We start from the raw sequence: 16,943 nt of genomic DNA, 5'->3' as shown, positions 1-16,943 counted from the left end.
TCATTGCCTATGGAGCAGCTTCAGCCTTTATACCGTATGACCTCACAAGTTTGGGTCTTACTTCTCTGCTTTCTGGCTTTGAGAGAGAAAAGTTCATGATCAGAAATACTGATGGCACTTTCCTTGGTGTGGAAATAACATACTGGAATTCTAAATTTAGGTGGTGTTCCAATTCAAGACACCAAACGCCAGGGTCACGTATCAACAGACCAGCATACATCAATAACTGCCTGATTGTACGCATGATCCATGATGATGAAGATGCACAGCAAAAAAGAGCATGTTGTCAATAGTCTAGAAATCCTGTGTCTTATTAGGAGCCCTATCTGCCTCAGCTGTCGCTCAAACCCTGTACACATCCCTGCTGACTGAAGTGGGCGATAATGCTTTGTGAATGCAAACCACAGTGTTCCACTGATCGGCAGTCGGTGGCAGTAGCGTGCAAAGAAACATAGAAATGTGCTAGTTAAAGGCAGGGAAGAAGACTGCCGACCCGCATCCAAAATCACTCCCTCGTTTACACATTCACTTCTCCCTTTGTAACAGACGCTCAACAGTTTATCTTTTAGGGAGCAGTAAATCAATTCGGACACTTAAGCCTCACTTAAAGGTGAAGAACACAACTGTAATTTTGTGCGTTGGATTGTGGGATTGTTAGCAGACGGTAATGTTCGTGCCAGGTCAACTGTTTTTTTTTTTTTTAAGGCACCATATCGTCCATAGATTTAGACCATTACATAGAAGCGCACTCTATAGTAAATAGGAACAGATTTCAGACACAAGAAGATGCTAAATGGATTCAACACATCTGTTGCACACAATGCATTCTGGTGGCAAACACTGAAAACAAGCCATATGCTTGTTCTTTAGAAAACTCCACAGGGTCCCTTTAAGTGAGTTCCACCCAATTAATAGTCAATCAACAGTGTCTTCAGTAACCAAGAAGTAATGTCTCTCTGGCACAAGGTGTCGCCAGTTATCTTCTCTGGATTATAAAACAAATTGACTTCACTAACAAAAATAACAAGACTCAGAATGCATTACAGGGCCAATCATAACTGGCTGTTCTGCATGTTAGACCATGTGCTATTTCATTTTCCACTGAAAAGAGCGTATCGTCTCTTGAGAGAGAGAGCGCTGGAGGAGACAGGAAAAGTTTTCTTCTTCTTTTTTTTTTTTCGTTGTGACACAGCACATTCTTCTCAAAGATAGTACACAGGGTCTGGACTCAGGAAGGAGGGGGAGAAGGAGGAGGAATGACCTCGGGGTGTCCAAACTATTTAGCCCAGTTGTACCCCTGCCAAAAATCTCTCCCTCTCTTTTCCCGCCAAGAATCCCGAACAACTAATGTGTAATGTCTCTCCTCTCTTACTGTAATCCCCCATAGCCCCACACCTCTTTTTTAATGTGCCGACGTGTCCATGCTAATATTTTTGCCTGTTTTGTAACTATAAATGGAAAGACAGGCCAGAGCCTTATGGGAACTGTCTCTGGAGACTCTTGGCTCTCCTATTCGATGAGTAAACATACATTGACATACAGCTAACACAGTGCAGCCAGCAGACAGACAAACAGCATGCAGCGGATTAGGTCAGCGTGATAACACTTCAAAGAGACGGAGGAGGGACTGTGTCAGAGGAACCAGAGAAATCACAATTTAGTTGTTTTGCAGATGCCACTCCTGCTGTTTGGAAAATCCCCTTCGAGTGCCTCAAGATTGTCTCAAAGCCCTGTGATAGCATTCGCCTTCTCACCTCAGATTAAGGGGGCAATGATGCATCTCACCTCAGTTTATCGTACGCATTTACAAAATAGCATAAATTGTATTCTAGCACTTTCTCATTATACTTATTGACCTAAAGGGGGCACTGCGATTACTGCTGTGTTTTTACTATGTTGCCCAAATTGCATTACAGTAGCAGTAGATTGGTGAGGATACTGTGAGTAAAATTCTATTAAGTGTACCCTATACACAAGAGAAAATGTGTGACATTGAGCTGTAGCCATGATTACAGAGAATTGAAGTACTCACAGGTTCACCTGGGAGACCAGCAGGACCAGGATGACCTTTTTGTCCCTGTCGATAGAGAAACAAGACGTTAGAGTTCAGCACATTCAACGATGAGCCTGTTCACACCTAGTATTGACATGGGTGATCCGATCACAAGTGGAAAGCGCTAAGTACGAGACCACTAAGACGCATTGTGAGTCGATTGCTCAGACCACTTGCTGAGTTGGTCTGGGACGCATTTGACCACATATATTTTGTAGTGTAAATGCTAATGTGTCTTGATGCATCCCCGACAAGGACTATGTCATCGGTGCAGGATGTGGTGGTCATTTTTGGACGAGTTGGACAAAGTGTTGACCGTGCATCATTTTGCTCTATGGAGGGAGACATGTTGAATTCTGCTGACAGCGATATCTTCTGGCACCGACACAACCGCTAACACGACTGGTGAGCATGCTAGCAAGCAGGTAACAAGAATGTGGATGTAATAACTGTGCGTGAGGCTCTTTGACCTTCCAGTGTAAGTAATGTAGGCAGCAACGTAATCTGACCACACATGGTCAGCTGGAGATGAATGATAGACACATATGTGACTGGCGATGTGTCTCAGCTTTCCACTTGTGTTCGGATCCCTGAAATGCATGTTAATACCAGGTGTAAACAGGATCAGTAAGTCTAAGTGAAAACATCATGGCATCTTGGTCGCGGGGAGGTTGGAGCCTATCCCAGCTGACATTGGGCAGGAGGTTGGGTACACCCTGGACAGGTCAGGGACTATCACAGGGCTGACACATAGAGACAGACAACCATTCACACTCACATTCACACCCAGGGGCAATTTAGAGTCACCAATTAACCTGCATGTCTTTGGACTGTGGGAGGAAGCTGGAGTACCTGGAGAAAACCCACACTGGAAAGAACATGCAAACTCTGCACATGGCATCTTCTCTTTTCAAATTCTGATCACAAAGTCACAGGTAAGTGGCAAATAATGCGCTCTGGAGAAACAGATTATAGCAGCCTTGGTTAGAAAATGTTAAGTCCATGGTCAAATCTATTCTAATTTTTGTTGTTACCTTGGTTTCAAGAGCATCTCGGTCAACACTGCAGGGGCTGAAATTATGCTTCCCATTGCCTCAGAGAGGATTTGACTTTGTTTCGTTATAAAATAAAATAACTTAATAAAGACCCCAAAGGTTTAGTTTAAAAGGGTCCAAAGCAAAGACAAACTTATTAGCTGTGAAACTAATGGACCACTTATCTGCAGCATCGGCCAGTTAACCCTGAATAAAACACTTCTTTACGATTTCTGCACAAGACCAACGTCGTTTTTATTTACTGTCGCAGCACAGCTGCTTGGCTATGAGTTTATCTAACCCCTGCCACCAATGCTCTGTGACAAAACAATTCAGAACCATCTTGCATTAATTAAACCAGTAAACCAATTAGACAGGAACAAGTGAAACCCAACAGGGTAATTAATGGTCACCTTCATGCCCTGTGGTCTAAAATGAGCGTGCCAGCTGCTTGCAAAACATATTAATCTTTACACAATCACGGCCTTCAGTAGAGTAGATAGAGTCGTGTGTAGTCGTCTCTGAGGGAAGAACACGTCTATCCCCTCAAGTGTGAAGTCATTAGCCACCAGCTGTGTTGGCCTGTTGGTAGCCGAACAAGTAAACCAGACACGTCCAGAGGCCGATGTAGAAAAAAAAAAAAATCTATCAGTGTAAACAAACAAGTCCCCATACCGAGCTCTCTCAAGCCTTGCAGCCAGACTGTATACATGAGGATTAAAATCTCAGTCTGCACAAGTCCTGTGAGACATTTGGTAGTATTGATGTAAAGCAGGGCTCAATTTTAAAGGCTACTTCACTGAGTTTATGCAAGCCTGGCTGACAGTGATGGGGAAGGAGAATATCAGGATTGGGATAATGTCAATACTGTGACTGGCCTCTTCAAGTGCTCATATTCTGTTGATTCCATACTTGCCAGTATGCTGAAATCACTAATACATCACTAAATAACTTTTGGTTTGTTTTTGATATTTTGAAAATATGTTTGTCTGCTTTTTTGGTGAAAGTCAGATGAGAAGCTTGATACCACTACCTGTCTGTACATATAAACCTAAAGCCAAGAGACGGTTAGCTTAGCTTAGCTTAAAGACCGGAAACAGAGGGAAACAGCTAGCCTGGCTTTATCCATCCACTTACTAAGGGTGGGGCGGGGGAATTCTAAGATGCATCACAATGTGGAGATGGACGATTCAGCATCGATTCACAAATGTCAATATTGATTTTTGTTCGTAACATAATGTTAACAGAACAAAAAAAGGAAGACGGAACTCAACTGCGAAGTAAGCGTAGCACCTGGACAGTCCACAGCACAGACGAGATGATGATTCATTCATTCATTCATTCATTCATCAATGCAGTTAACTATTTATTTATTATTTTGTGATATGCATACTGTTTCGGGGGAAATATTACAGTAGGCTATGCAAACACTGGACAGGTGTGTGTATATCCCATATATATGTATATCCCACAATGGATGAGCATCCGCAGATCATGGATCCAATCCGGCTGGCACCCCCTGGTTCAAAAGTGAGGGTATGGATGTGGGTTGAAGTGGAGAGGGACCTGGACAAGAGCCACATCGTATGCAACTAAAATAATCTGTTTATTTAATTATGGATTACCAAAAATAAAGTATGCTCCATTTTGAAAGAAAGAGAAAAATAAATCAGGTGATGAAATCAAACATTTTGATTCTTATTACTGAATAATTACCCTCTGAACCGTAATCAAATGGAAGCGTGAGGTGCCTGGAGATTCCCACCCTTACCACCTACAAGCACCTATTTTCATCAGTTTGTTTAGTTCGTACAAAAAACAAAGTTTGCATGTTCTCCCCGTGTCAGTGTGGGTTTTCTCTGGGTACTCCGGCTTCCTCCCACAGTCCAAAGACATGCAGGTTAACCGGTGACTCTAAATTGTCCGTAGGTGTGAATGTGAGTGTGAATGGTTGTCTGTCTCTATGTGTCAGCCCTGTGATAGTCTGGCGACCCTCTCGCCCAATGTCAGCTGGGATAGGCAACCCCTAACAGGATAGGCAGTGATGGAAAATGAATGAATGAATGAATGAACATGACAGTGGTACTGATCCAACTCTCAGCAAGATGGCAATTATTTCCCTGAATGTTGAAATACTCCTTTAAACATGGGCTGGTGCTCTTTAAACAAGAGGTCGACCAATAATGGATATCTAGAGGCAGTTATAATAAGCACATGGGAGAAGCTGTACTTCTGGGCTTTCTCCAAGAAAGCCATCTCTGACAGAAATCTATTAATTTGAACCCAAACCATGACTTTTTTCCCCAACCTTAACCCAGAGAACTCTTTGTGGTGGAAAACCCTCAAGGAAAATTTGGGGAAAATGGGGGAAAGCCAATAACTGAATACAGGGCCACTTTTGTGTTTCTTAAATATTAAATTATTTTCTCAATGATTCATAAAACATAAAAATAAGAATAAGTCAAAACATGGTGTACAGCTGGACTGTGTATAAAATACTAGAGAGCTTTTACATGAATTGAGGGCTTTTAATTTCAAACAGGAAGTGGCAGCCTTCCCTCAATCACTGACTCAGCTGTTGTGGACCAGGCAAAAACTTCATGTAAATACAAGTTAAAATGAAGAGCAGGCCTACACTTAGACACAGTCACACAGCAGAGGGGAGCTGCGTTCTCTGATCAGTGTGTACAGCTCCTTTTTGCTCATTCAAACACAACCCCCTCCTTCAGCTCCGGCTGGCGATGTACACTACGTATACGTGATTGGAGGAGACTGCTCAGCCATTGGCCACTCTCAGGGCAAGTTCCACCAATAACAATAGTTTGAAAAATGTCCTATCAGCACCAATCAACTGGCCAAACCTATAAACTGATAAACCCCCGTCGGCCTTTACTATAAACTGTTACATGATGCATTTGTCTTGTCATTTAACACAGGGGTCTTTAACATTTTTCAGGACGGAGAGACGGAGCAGGGACCCCCTACTGCATATGTAGTACAAAGCTGCACTGCCTATTAAACTGGGCGGATGGAGGCTGTCGGCGGAAAGCCATATGAGCCTCAGGCTGGACTCTTGACCTGTATATGCTTGTCAGGAGGGTGAGGGAGGAAAATCCACTCGCACAAAGACAAGCTGTTGCAAAAGGCAAAATATGTTGGATTCAAGTTTCCAGACATTTATTTCAAGAAAAAAACATTCAAAACATGATCCAACAATAATTCCTCATCCCTCCTGCAGTAACTCTGGACCCCTGAGGGATCTGGGACCCCCTGTTGAAGACACAGGATTTATCACATATTTGGCAGTAATGGATCCTGACATGTTTGCTGTCTTTGGAAACTTTGGACTTTTGATTAGAATTTAAAATGAGGCTTGAAAATCATTTGGCTGCACATCAGGAGTTCATAATGATGGACCCACTGGTGGGTCAGGCAGGGTTGAGGGGCTGAGTCAGAGTGAGCCTGACATGCCTGAAGCTGTTGAGTAAAATCACGCTGGCAGGCCGACGTCCCATGATCAAAGGGCTAATATCGGTGCGGTGTGTCATCTTATGTTAGAAAAGTACATTAATAACATGCAATTGGAACGTTTCATATCAACTCACAGCCACGAGCCAATCAGCTGAGACCTGAGGCCCGTGATGTCACAATGTGGGAATCCTTAAATCAGCAGGAAGCTGAACTTGTGCATTCACAGAAGTATTTAACACAGATGAAAAACACTCGTGGGTTAATCTTTAACAAATGGTCAAAGCTTGTTCCTGAGTCCAATTAAAAAAAAGTCCTGACAAAGACAGAAAGAAATAAACACACTTTGAAATGCAACTGTTTTTTTAAGATTAAAAATTTCTGTCACATCTCCTGCAGCTTTTGGACACAGAGTGAAGCCAGATGCCGGCCCATCAGCCACAGTAATTCTATCAAACGCTTTTATTCCTCAGTTCTGTCAAACCCCTTATTGATGACTATTTGTCTATTTATCTACTGACAGACAGCAAAGTGCTTCAAGTTGGAGCTATCTGACAGGAGTTTTTTGGAGTGGATGAGTCTGGAGCCAACGCACCGCAGCCACGAAAAGACAAAAGAATGCGTCTGAGCCTTCCAGCGGGGCTGATACAGCTGAGTACAGTAAAAGCGAGAGAAAGGAAGTGTGTGTGTGTGTGTGTGTGTGTGTGTGTGTGTGTGTGTGTGTGTGTGTGAATGTGTATCTGCATGTGTATCGTGTATATGGACTCAAAAAAAAAAAAAAAAATTGGACAGCTTTCACAGTTCTGTAAATCCATTGTGTGACACAAAGATGGCAGAGGATCACATTCTCCATTAGTTCTCCCTCTGTATGAAGAGCAAACAGTTTTAATTAGTGTAACTCACACCAGATCAACCCTGCAGCCAGCAGGCAAAGTGCAGCAGCAGCAGCAGCGGCGGCGGCAGCAGTATCTCCCCCACTTACAGAATAAGCAGAATAAGGAACAGACTTTCCTTGGCAGACAAAAAATACGATGTTCTTTCCACAGACTTTTATTTTTATTATAACACAAAAACCTTATTCCCACCTGGTATTCCTCACACCCCTTTTCTTGGACAAATCAGACACGGCAAATAAAGGTACAGTATGAGATTGTTATTATACAAAGCTGAGGAGCAGGAAGGAAAAATCTTCAGGGCTGCACACAGCTAGTAAAAAGCTGAGCGTTATTCCAGTATGCCATGATCAGAGCTGGCTGTGTAAAAGGCACGCTGGTCCAGGGCTGGTAACACTCCACTGGTCTGACACACACACATACACACATATACAAACACCAGTCACTTTACAGTGCAGACTGCTGACTGACTCCCAGGCAACCTCCCCATTACATCTCTACACATTTCCCACAGTGAGAAAGGCTTTCTCTGGCAGCGGGCCAAACACTGAGCACAAAACTGAGTGAAAAAAGGGTCCATAACGCAGCGGCAGGTCATGGTTTTACTGGCTGCTTGGACAAGAGCAGGCAACAGAACCAACCCCGGGCTTCATCTGTGTCCGATGATGGAATTTTGGTGTAATTTGAATACAAAAGTGCGCTGTAAGGAGTTTTGGCTCCCAGTGCCGGAGTATGATCAAAAAAAGTCTAAGTGAGTTAAGAACAGCTGCAAGCAATGAGGTGTCTGGTGGCTCTCTGAAGAGCCAAGCTGATTGCCTTACTTTTATTAGCTGGATACAAAATGCATTTTAATACTTTGTATGGCTGTCAGCAGTTACTTTTGGGGGATCCAAGTGTCTTGAAGGTTAACACGGCCTCGATCAGAGGGACCACGATCTGACCTGAAGTGATAATCAGAGCAGGAAGAGGGGGATCTGTTACAGCCACTTAACCTCAGCCAGGATGCCGGTCCACGCCCAGCAAAGATCCTCAATTACCATAAATCAGCGAGAGGAATATCAGCTTTTTCCCATGACTCCACGTTCCATGACTCACATGGCGAGAAGAGGTCTTCCTTTTTTCGAGCTGGAGTCCTCCCCGTTACTACACTGAATGGAGGATCCTTGAGTGCACCAGATGGTTTTTCACAGTCAGCGCTGTCCGATTGCATAACAGATTGTTGGAGCTCCCGCCAAGGCATTATTACACTCATACTATTGTATCCCAAATGAGGACGGGTGTGTGTATGTGTGTATGCGTCTTAGTAAGAGGGAAACTTGCTTACAGAGGTTTTCTCATATTGCGCACCGGCCGTTTTCTAATTAGCATTCGAATCCTGACTTTGCTTTGACCCTTTACTGTACTGATGCGCAGCGTTTGTTTCTATCTTCTCCAGAGTATAATTCTGACAGCAGGCCGCAAAAGGAGTAGTGTGATGATAAACTGCCGTTTATTTAAAAAAAGCACCGTCTGAGGATTTTTTTCCGCAAGCTTTTGTTTTTCTAAACAGATGTTGCTGCACTCTCCGACTGTCAGGTAACTTTGCAGTGATTCCCTTTGAAAAGCTTCTCTTCTTCATTCGTTTTATCCAAAATGAAAACAGTCTGCGACCTGAAATGAAATTAAAATTTATTCGAAAACCACATTAATTCAATTCCTAATCTAAATCTTGGAGATTTCCCTGCCAATAAGTAAGCAGGGTGGGTCCCCCTGCTTGCAAAGCTGATAAGCCTTAATGAATTTCAAACATTTGGGTTTTAGTGCAGAGTTTCAGTGTCCCATAATGGTCTGAGTTCAGTTTCCAAAGTTTATCCTCTCTTAACAAGATGAATCTGGGGTAATGCTGAGTTTGTGAAATTGCTGGCATGGCAATGAGCCGCACACATCATCGTCCTCTCCAGTGTTGGGGGGTAATTGATAGCAAAGATGGCAGAGTTGTTGGTGAAGATTCTGTGAAGCCTGCTGTTTATTGGAATCAGCCATCGCTACAGGCAGCTAACAAATATGCTGCTAGACTTGTGCTGTTCATTACAGGAGACAAACTCCTAACACAGTGTGAAACATATCTCCTCCAGTTAGGGCTGACCAGAAGCTGCTGTGACAATGGCAGAGTCCCCACACATGTTCATGGACAACATTTCAAACCTTTTCATGATTTTTCAAGGACCCATAATAAAGTTTTCACTTCGGAAAAGCACCTACTTGACAGTATCTGCTGCACTTGCCAGCCTGGTTATGCTACTTTTATACACACACATGCAGGAGAGTCTCACCTCCCATACAAAACGCAGCCTCACTACGTCACATATACACATAATGTCTAAAAGCAGAAACCTTGGCTGGTATGAGTCATGGATAATGAGAATTGTGCAAGTTTTCCATTAGTCTAAAGAATCAAATAAGTTGTTTGAGTTGATCTGCCTTACTTGACATTGCACATCCTTTGATGCAACTATCGCGCATCGCAGTGTTGATGCTAAAACGATATATCACGCAGCCCTATGTTGACGCATATCAGAGCTACGTTATGTCAACCGCTAACTTACAGAAAATAAATTTGCCATTATGTTACTGTTAGGGCCAGACTATGTCGTTGTAATTGGCACAGGGGTGTGGTTTCACATTATTTTACCTGTTCATTCACTGGCCGCTTTTAGACAAAAGGGTGAGTTTTTGTCTCTACTATTTTCTGTTTATTGTAATCACACTACAAAATTGTTCATTTCATCTCATTTTGCTTTAGGTATTTCAGTTGTTTGTTTGATAACTCACGATAAAACGCATCTTTGGACTTCAGCATGGACTTTATTTAACAAGCCACAGTTACGAGCCTACTCAGCCTCTTAGCGGCTTTTTTCATTTCTACAATTACATGATGTGGCAGGTTATTGCCACAAGATTACTGTAACAATTAATTTCATTACGAACAACAAAATTCCATGTTCCAAAGCTTTAAATGATTTTTGCATGAGAACCCTCTAATTGACATCAAAATCAGTATTCGATGTTCTGTTTTTTTGTGGGGGTTTTTTGTATATGAATGTATAAGAATTACCCCAAAATCCCAAATGCCCCATAAGTTAAGAGTCAGTTATCCAACATTATTCATTATGCATCAACTTTCATTCATTCATTCATCTTCTAACCGCTTCATCCTCTTGAGGGTCGTGGGGGGGCTGGAGCCTATCCCAGCTGACATCGGGCGAGAGGCAGGGTACACCCTGGACAGGTCGCCAGACTATCGCAGGGCTGACACATAGAGACAGACAACCATTCACACTCACATTCACACCTACGGCAATTTAGAGTTATCAATTAACCTGCATGTCTTTGGACTGTGGGAGGAAGCCGGAGCGCCCGGAGAGAACCCACGCTGACACGCACAGAAGGGCTCCCACGCCCGGGATTGAACCGGCAACCCTCTTGCTGTGAGGCGAGAGTGCTAACCACCACACCACCGTGCCGCCCTATGCATCAACTTAATTATTTTTAGTTATTCTCAGACAAAAACATTCAAACCTAGAGATATTTTTGTGAATCCAGCTCACTCTCATCTAATGTCAGTCACTAGCAGTCCAGCACTACTGAAACTGGGACAGTTTGACCACATGTACAGTAACAGGCTTACAGATGCAAGATGTCAAAAACATCAAGTGTCTGGAATAGTTTCAAAAGTTGTGAATATGACCCCCAAGAGTCAAGTGCCAAATTTGCCAAAGGAAACTGCTATGTCACAAATTTGAAACAAGCTTGGCAAATCACCTGAAAACTGTAAGTAACAGCTTAGCCGTCTCGCAAATGGCTAATGCACGACCTGCATGCTAGCAAAGTGGCTAATTGTTAACTTATTTTTGGTGCATCAACTGATGTCCTTGTCTCTCATTTAACCCCCCATCCTCCTGAAGATCTGATACCCAAAAACTGGCTGCTAGTTATGTTTTGAACATTGACCTGATAAGATAATCAACATTTCTCAATAGCACAGTAAAGATCCTTTAACAATGGTTAAAGGCAGGGTTGTCGAAGGCAGAGGTGTGATCACATTACCCTGTTTAAGGTTGGACTAGTCATGTTTCCCCATCATTTATTTCCCAAAAAGTGAGAAAAGACATCGATCCAGGGAAAGGAATAACCAAACATTGCGGTTGTAGTTCACGCAAAGTATCATAAAGCTATCTATGAATGGATATCATCAATGAGCAACATGGGGCAACATGTTCTTTCATCAGGGTGAACATGGGCATTGTAGTACATTTTCAGTCAATCCCTCCGCCATCCTACTGCTGTAAACACTCACTATAACATCAACTGTGTATTAATCCGCAGCAGAAAATAGTCCCCAAGAAGTGCAAAACCAGTGCCTGCCAGTCTTAGGAAATATTGAGCCTGTTTGACAATGTTATAATGTCAATAAGTGATGTCTGTAATATACTGATTAAAAAACACTGTTATGGGGTGTTGGTAGAGTAGTGGATAGTGCTGGCGCCCCACGTACAGTGGTGATGCCTCGCAGCAGCGGTCGCAGGTTCGTCTCTGGCTTACGACCATTTCTGCATGTCACCCCCCGCTCTCTCTCTCTCTCTCTCTCTCTCTCTCTCTCTCCCCTTCACTCTGTCTTACACAATAAAGGCAAAAAAGCCAAAAAATAATCTTTTAAAAAAAAAAAACACAACACTGTTATGCAATTAGTCTTTTTAACCTTCAACTTGAACCTTTTCACCTTTTTGGCATCATCAGTGGGTTCGGGTTGGGTGGGAGGGGGCTGTGGGGAAAAATGCCACAATATGGAGGGACCATCATTTCCATTTGCATTGCAATTGTATGATTACATACCACTAATGTTCCTTCCAATAAAATACGACTGGGAAAAAAAACAGCTTTGAAGTCACCAAAATGAAAATATTCTTATGTGGAAAAAAAAATCTAATACAAAAATATTGTCTCAAAACAAAGAATATGGAAAAACAAAGTCAGTCACAGAGTACTATATTATCTGCACACTCTGCATAGTAGGGAACCCAGCAGGCTCTGGCCCACTTGAGATGTGTAATTACTGTGGGGGGGATAGCAGGCCTTGGGAAAAGGCCAAGGATAAAATGTACAAGGCCATGGAGAAAACGCTCTGCTGCTAACCATCACTCTCTGTCAGGATAACCCGGCTCATGTAAAGAAGTTAAATAATGTAGACCAACAATCCAAAGCAGAACCAGATCACAGAACTAAACCGCAATCATAACTTGTCCTACTTTTGAGCAGAAACTGTTCTCCAGAGAGCGAATGACATAACATGAGTTTGGAAGAGGGTTGTAAAACTTAAGTTACACTGAGTAAGCACTCCTCAATTCCCTTCATCATTTCGGAGGCCTTTGATACGGATGATGTAACAGCCCAGATATCCAGATCTTTAGTATTCTGACCCACAGGGGAGCCAGAACACAGGTGTGCTCCTTGACGCCTGCATTATGTTAGGCTGCTTTCCAAACAAGAGCTCAAACATTCATGTTTGGCTGGAGTCTCTAAACACTGCAATTTCACAGATTTCCCCCTCAAAGGCAGTTCAGGGTGTGTCAGGGTTGAGAGGGTTTGATTTAGTGATCCTCGATATACAGAACTCCACTCATTCAGTCGCTTATTCATTCAGAGAGTCTGATTCATGTCGCAAGACATTCTGAGAATGCAAACACACATGTATAATGAACTTTGACACATTAGGAACAGGATCAGTGATATCTAACGGATATCAGCTTCTTTCTTTCAGATTTACACAAACAAACGCACAGCTTGAGCGTGTGAGACGAATCAGATACCTTTCGTCCAGCTTGTCCATGCAGTCCAGGGGGGCCCATAACACCAGGCTCTCCCTACAAGACAAATCAGGTCACATTCAACACAGCAACACAATTTGCATGAGTGTCTGCTAATAATCAAGCAGTTCTATGAAAGGAAAGATGATCATATGCGTACTTTTGGTCCTTTTGGGGCTTGACCAGGTGACAGTCCATAATCTCCTTTTTGTCCCTAGAACATAAAAACAAACAGAACTTTCTTTTTCATGCTTTCAGACACACTTTTCCTCCCAAGGGTACGAGATGTAGCCTCCTCTGCACCAACGTTCACTGCATACTTTCTGAACTGCCACAGCATTCCAGCTCGCAAGGCGCAGAGGAGTTGGCTGTGTGCATTTACCCTATCAAAGAGTAATGAGTTCATCCTACTTATTGGTGAGTGTAGCAGTTGTATTTACACAAACGTGCAGTCCATTTATGCCCTCCAGCGACTCGGTTTACACCAAGCCAGCGAGAAGTGATGGGGAGTGATCGTGTACATTCTTCTGCCTTTTCGGGCAGTGGGAATCCTGTCAGTGCTTTCTGGGTCAGCATGCAACGTCCAATCTCACTGGTGAAAGTGCGGCCCAGATATCTACGCAATTATAATGCAAGAGGCCTGTGGAGAAATAGATAACTTCCTGTGTTAGTGCTTATCATTTAAAGAAACAAGTATATAGAGGGAAATCTTGCAGCACTGAGGTGGTTGGACTGTAATCAAACAACAGCTGTTATCGCCTGATTGCAATTTTGATTGAGCAAATTAAAGTTCAGGCATGGAGAGAAATTCCATGTTGAAAGTCACTTTGTCTAATCCTGAAGCTGAGACATCTATTTTAAGGAGTAATGGGCCCATTTTTAATCCAGACCTCTTAGTGCAAAAGACAAGAGTTCAGTCAAAGTGGAAAGACGAACTGCTTCAAAGGAGTATGTTTTTATTTCACTGGGTTTCTAGTGAAAACTACAACAGGAGTTCTCATCTACCGTATATCGGCCCATTTGAACCTACATGTACGTGACAGCTACAACTTGGCATCGAGGAGTCTTTGTGGGAATTTTTCTGCAGACTGATTTCTGAACAGAGCCAGGAGTGCGACTCCAGCCAAGAGCCACATACGTACTCTGAACACTGTGTCTTTTCACTGTCTGAGGGTTTTTCACCTCAGCTCCATCATCTGAAGAGTTTAAACTCAAAGAGGAGCTAAATGAGGTAATTTCTTCTGAAAGCTTAAGACGCTAATAAGCACTTGCACCTTCCACTGGTTGTCCACAGATTTTTATTCATTTCATTTTTAAGTCTGCTGCTAGACGTCTTGCAGCAGCGTTTAATTATCATCAGTGCCTCTCAATTCATCATTATCACGTCCAGATAAAGTGACATATTCAAACAAAATTCAGCTCAAACGCTGTGTTTTCAGCTTATTAATATTTTAAAAGAAACGAAATGTGGCAGGCCAGGCTGTCTGCTGTGTGAGGTTTGTGTGCAAATAGGTCAAACTGAGCTGGGCCAGGTTTGGTTAGGCTCCAGTAACACATATGTACAGTATAGGAGTTATGGTTTTCCCCTGGTTAAGGAGGCCAAAGCATGGTATCAATTATGTTGTTTTTAATGTTTAAAGACAGTGTGGAAAATGCTGAAATTCAATGCATTGGAACGAATTGGGTGCAGGCTTGACATACGAGCTGTTTTCTGTTTTTATTCCGGCGCAGTTTAATATACAGACTCCCTTTGTGATATCAGACTGACATATTATGGAGCTAAACCTCTCTGTTGACAATTCAGATCAGCGCAAAACACAGACGGATGTCAAGTACTTGCAAATTAGTGAGTGCGGAAGACTTAAAACTGCTGTTCTCTCCTGAGGGGAAACAAATGGCTTTTTGAGAGGCTGGAAGAGTTGCACTGTGAAGCCAAGAGGGTCTGACCTCAGACATGCAAACTGAGTGAAATTACAAACAAACACTGGATGACCACAAGTAACCACAAGAAATACTTGCTCTTCATATTCACATTGTTGCTTAAATGCCCTTGTTACATCAGTTAGATATGGATCATAAAAGAGCATTAAGGCTGTATGTACCATAAAATTTTATTGTGTTTTATTTACATTATCATCCTTGCATCCCCAAGAGGACAACCAATGTGTAGCCCTAGATCCCCTTCAAGGATCCAGCTGTGTGCTGACACGGAAAACAATATAATTTGAGAGAAACATTGACCACTTAATGGATAGTAATTAACTTAAAGGCCCACTCAGTCAATTTCCTGACCATATTAGGTTACGGAAATCATGATTATATGTAATTTTAAGGTTTATTCTAAATATAAGAAAGCATTTTTTTTATTGTCAGCTCATCCGAAGTGAAAATAAAGACCTTTTCCCAGCTGTGGTCTTGAAGTAAACAAACCTCTTAATGTCCTCAGAAAAGGCTGCTGTTATCCTGTATTTTTCTTGCTCAACAAATCCCATGAAAAGACCAAAACAAACAGTGAGTTAGTCCGTGTGTCAATACTTCAAATTTTCCTACTTTCCCTGTGGCATTCAGCCCTGAGTCCATTTGTTCCTACTGAAGTCATGAGGCATTTAAGACAGGTCACAAATACAGAGTCACCAAAACAGCTGGAAGCAGTAGTTTTTTTAAATTGTGTAATCTGATGGGGACTATTTTCAAATGGATTAACACATACTTTGTGAATGATTTACTTCACCAGGACGGTGGATTTGGAATTGGCTTAAAGTGAGCCCATTATGCTTTTTCCTTATTTTCTCTCATATATGTAATGTTAAAGAGTCAGAAGTTCATTTTTAATGTGGCCAAAGTTTCAGAATAATGAGGTAAATGTATGTAAAAGTAATTCCTCTGAGCGATGACCTTAGGCTTCAGACCATGTTGAGCCCTCTGTTTAACCGTATGGGCCCTAGACGTTTTTGGGGTAGTTTTAGTGCCTTTACTTTTAAGCTCATATCACAGTCATTATAAAGGCTACATACACATGCTATATCTTGTTCTTTTCAGGACAATCTGGGCTAACCAGATTTGCCATCATTCCATATAGTTCTATGTGCCTGTATTTTATATTAATTTTTATATCACTGAAAAAAACAAATCTGTGTTACTAAATTTTTATTAATTTACTACATTTTGACATGTATCTCACCATAGCAAGTTGGAAGAAGACATATTCTGCCATATATAAAGAGGGGAGACTCTCTGGAATCTGTGTCCCCCTCAATGTATATGGTGACTACGGCCCTGTCAGCATGCATAATTAGGCTACAGTTGTCTCGGTGCGCAAAGGTGAATTGACTGGTCTTGTCGTACAAAGTTTGATGGAGTGTCAACTGGACAATATGGAGATATTTGCATCTTGAAAGCCGGACTACAAATGTGGATAATCCATCCAAGAGTAATGTGTGTGCAAAGCTGTATGAAAGCTCTGTTGTACATAATTTTAGTGTAACATTTTTTTTTCGCTGTGAAAACATTGGACTACCGACAAGTGCTTGGTCTTGTCGGAAAGCTATGATTCCGCTGTTTCATGTGATATGCGTGGCTTCTCGCTATGACGCACGGTTGCAGAGAAAATCCACAGAGAAGAACAGGTGTGAATTTGGACGCACTATGCGTC

The 16,943-nt window shown here is 42.3% G+C and overlaps 1 protein-coding gene across 1 annotated transcript in view; it reads right to left on the bottom strand.

Annotated features, from left to right (window-relative positions):
• The window catches only part of col27a1b (collagen, type XXVII, alpha 1b), a 112,020-nt gene that overhangs the window by 65,251 nt on the left and 29,826 nt on the right, over window positions 1-16,943 (bottom strand). The window contains exons 6-8 of the mRNA XM_049578153.1: window positions 13,452-13,505; window positions 13,295-13,348; window positions 2,033-2,077 (exon numbers count right to left, since the gene is read on the bottom strand). Of these exons, the coding sequence (XP_049434110.1) occupies window positions 2,033-2,077; window positions 13,295-13,348; window positions 13,452-13,505 (153 nt within the window). The remainder of the gene's footprint in view (window positions 1-2,032; window positions 2,078-13,294; window positions 13,349-13,451; window positions 13,506-16,943) is intronic.

This window comes from Epinephelus fuscoguttatus, linkage group LG6 (genome assembly GCF_011397635.1).
Source record: "Epinephelus fuscoguttatus linkage group LG6, E.fuscoguttatus.final_Chr_v1".
Lineage (NCBI taxonomy): Eukaryota > Metazoa > Chordata > Actinopteri > Perciformes > Serranidae > Epinephelus > Epinephelus fuscoguttatus.
This window is presented reverse-complemented; position numbering and strand designations above follow the sequence as displayed.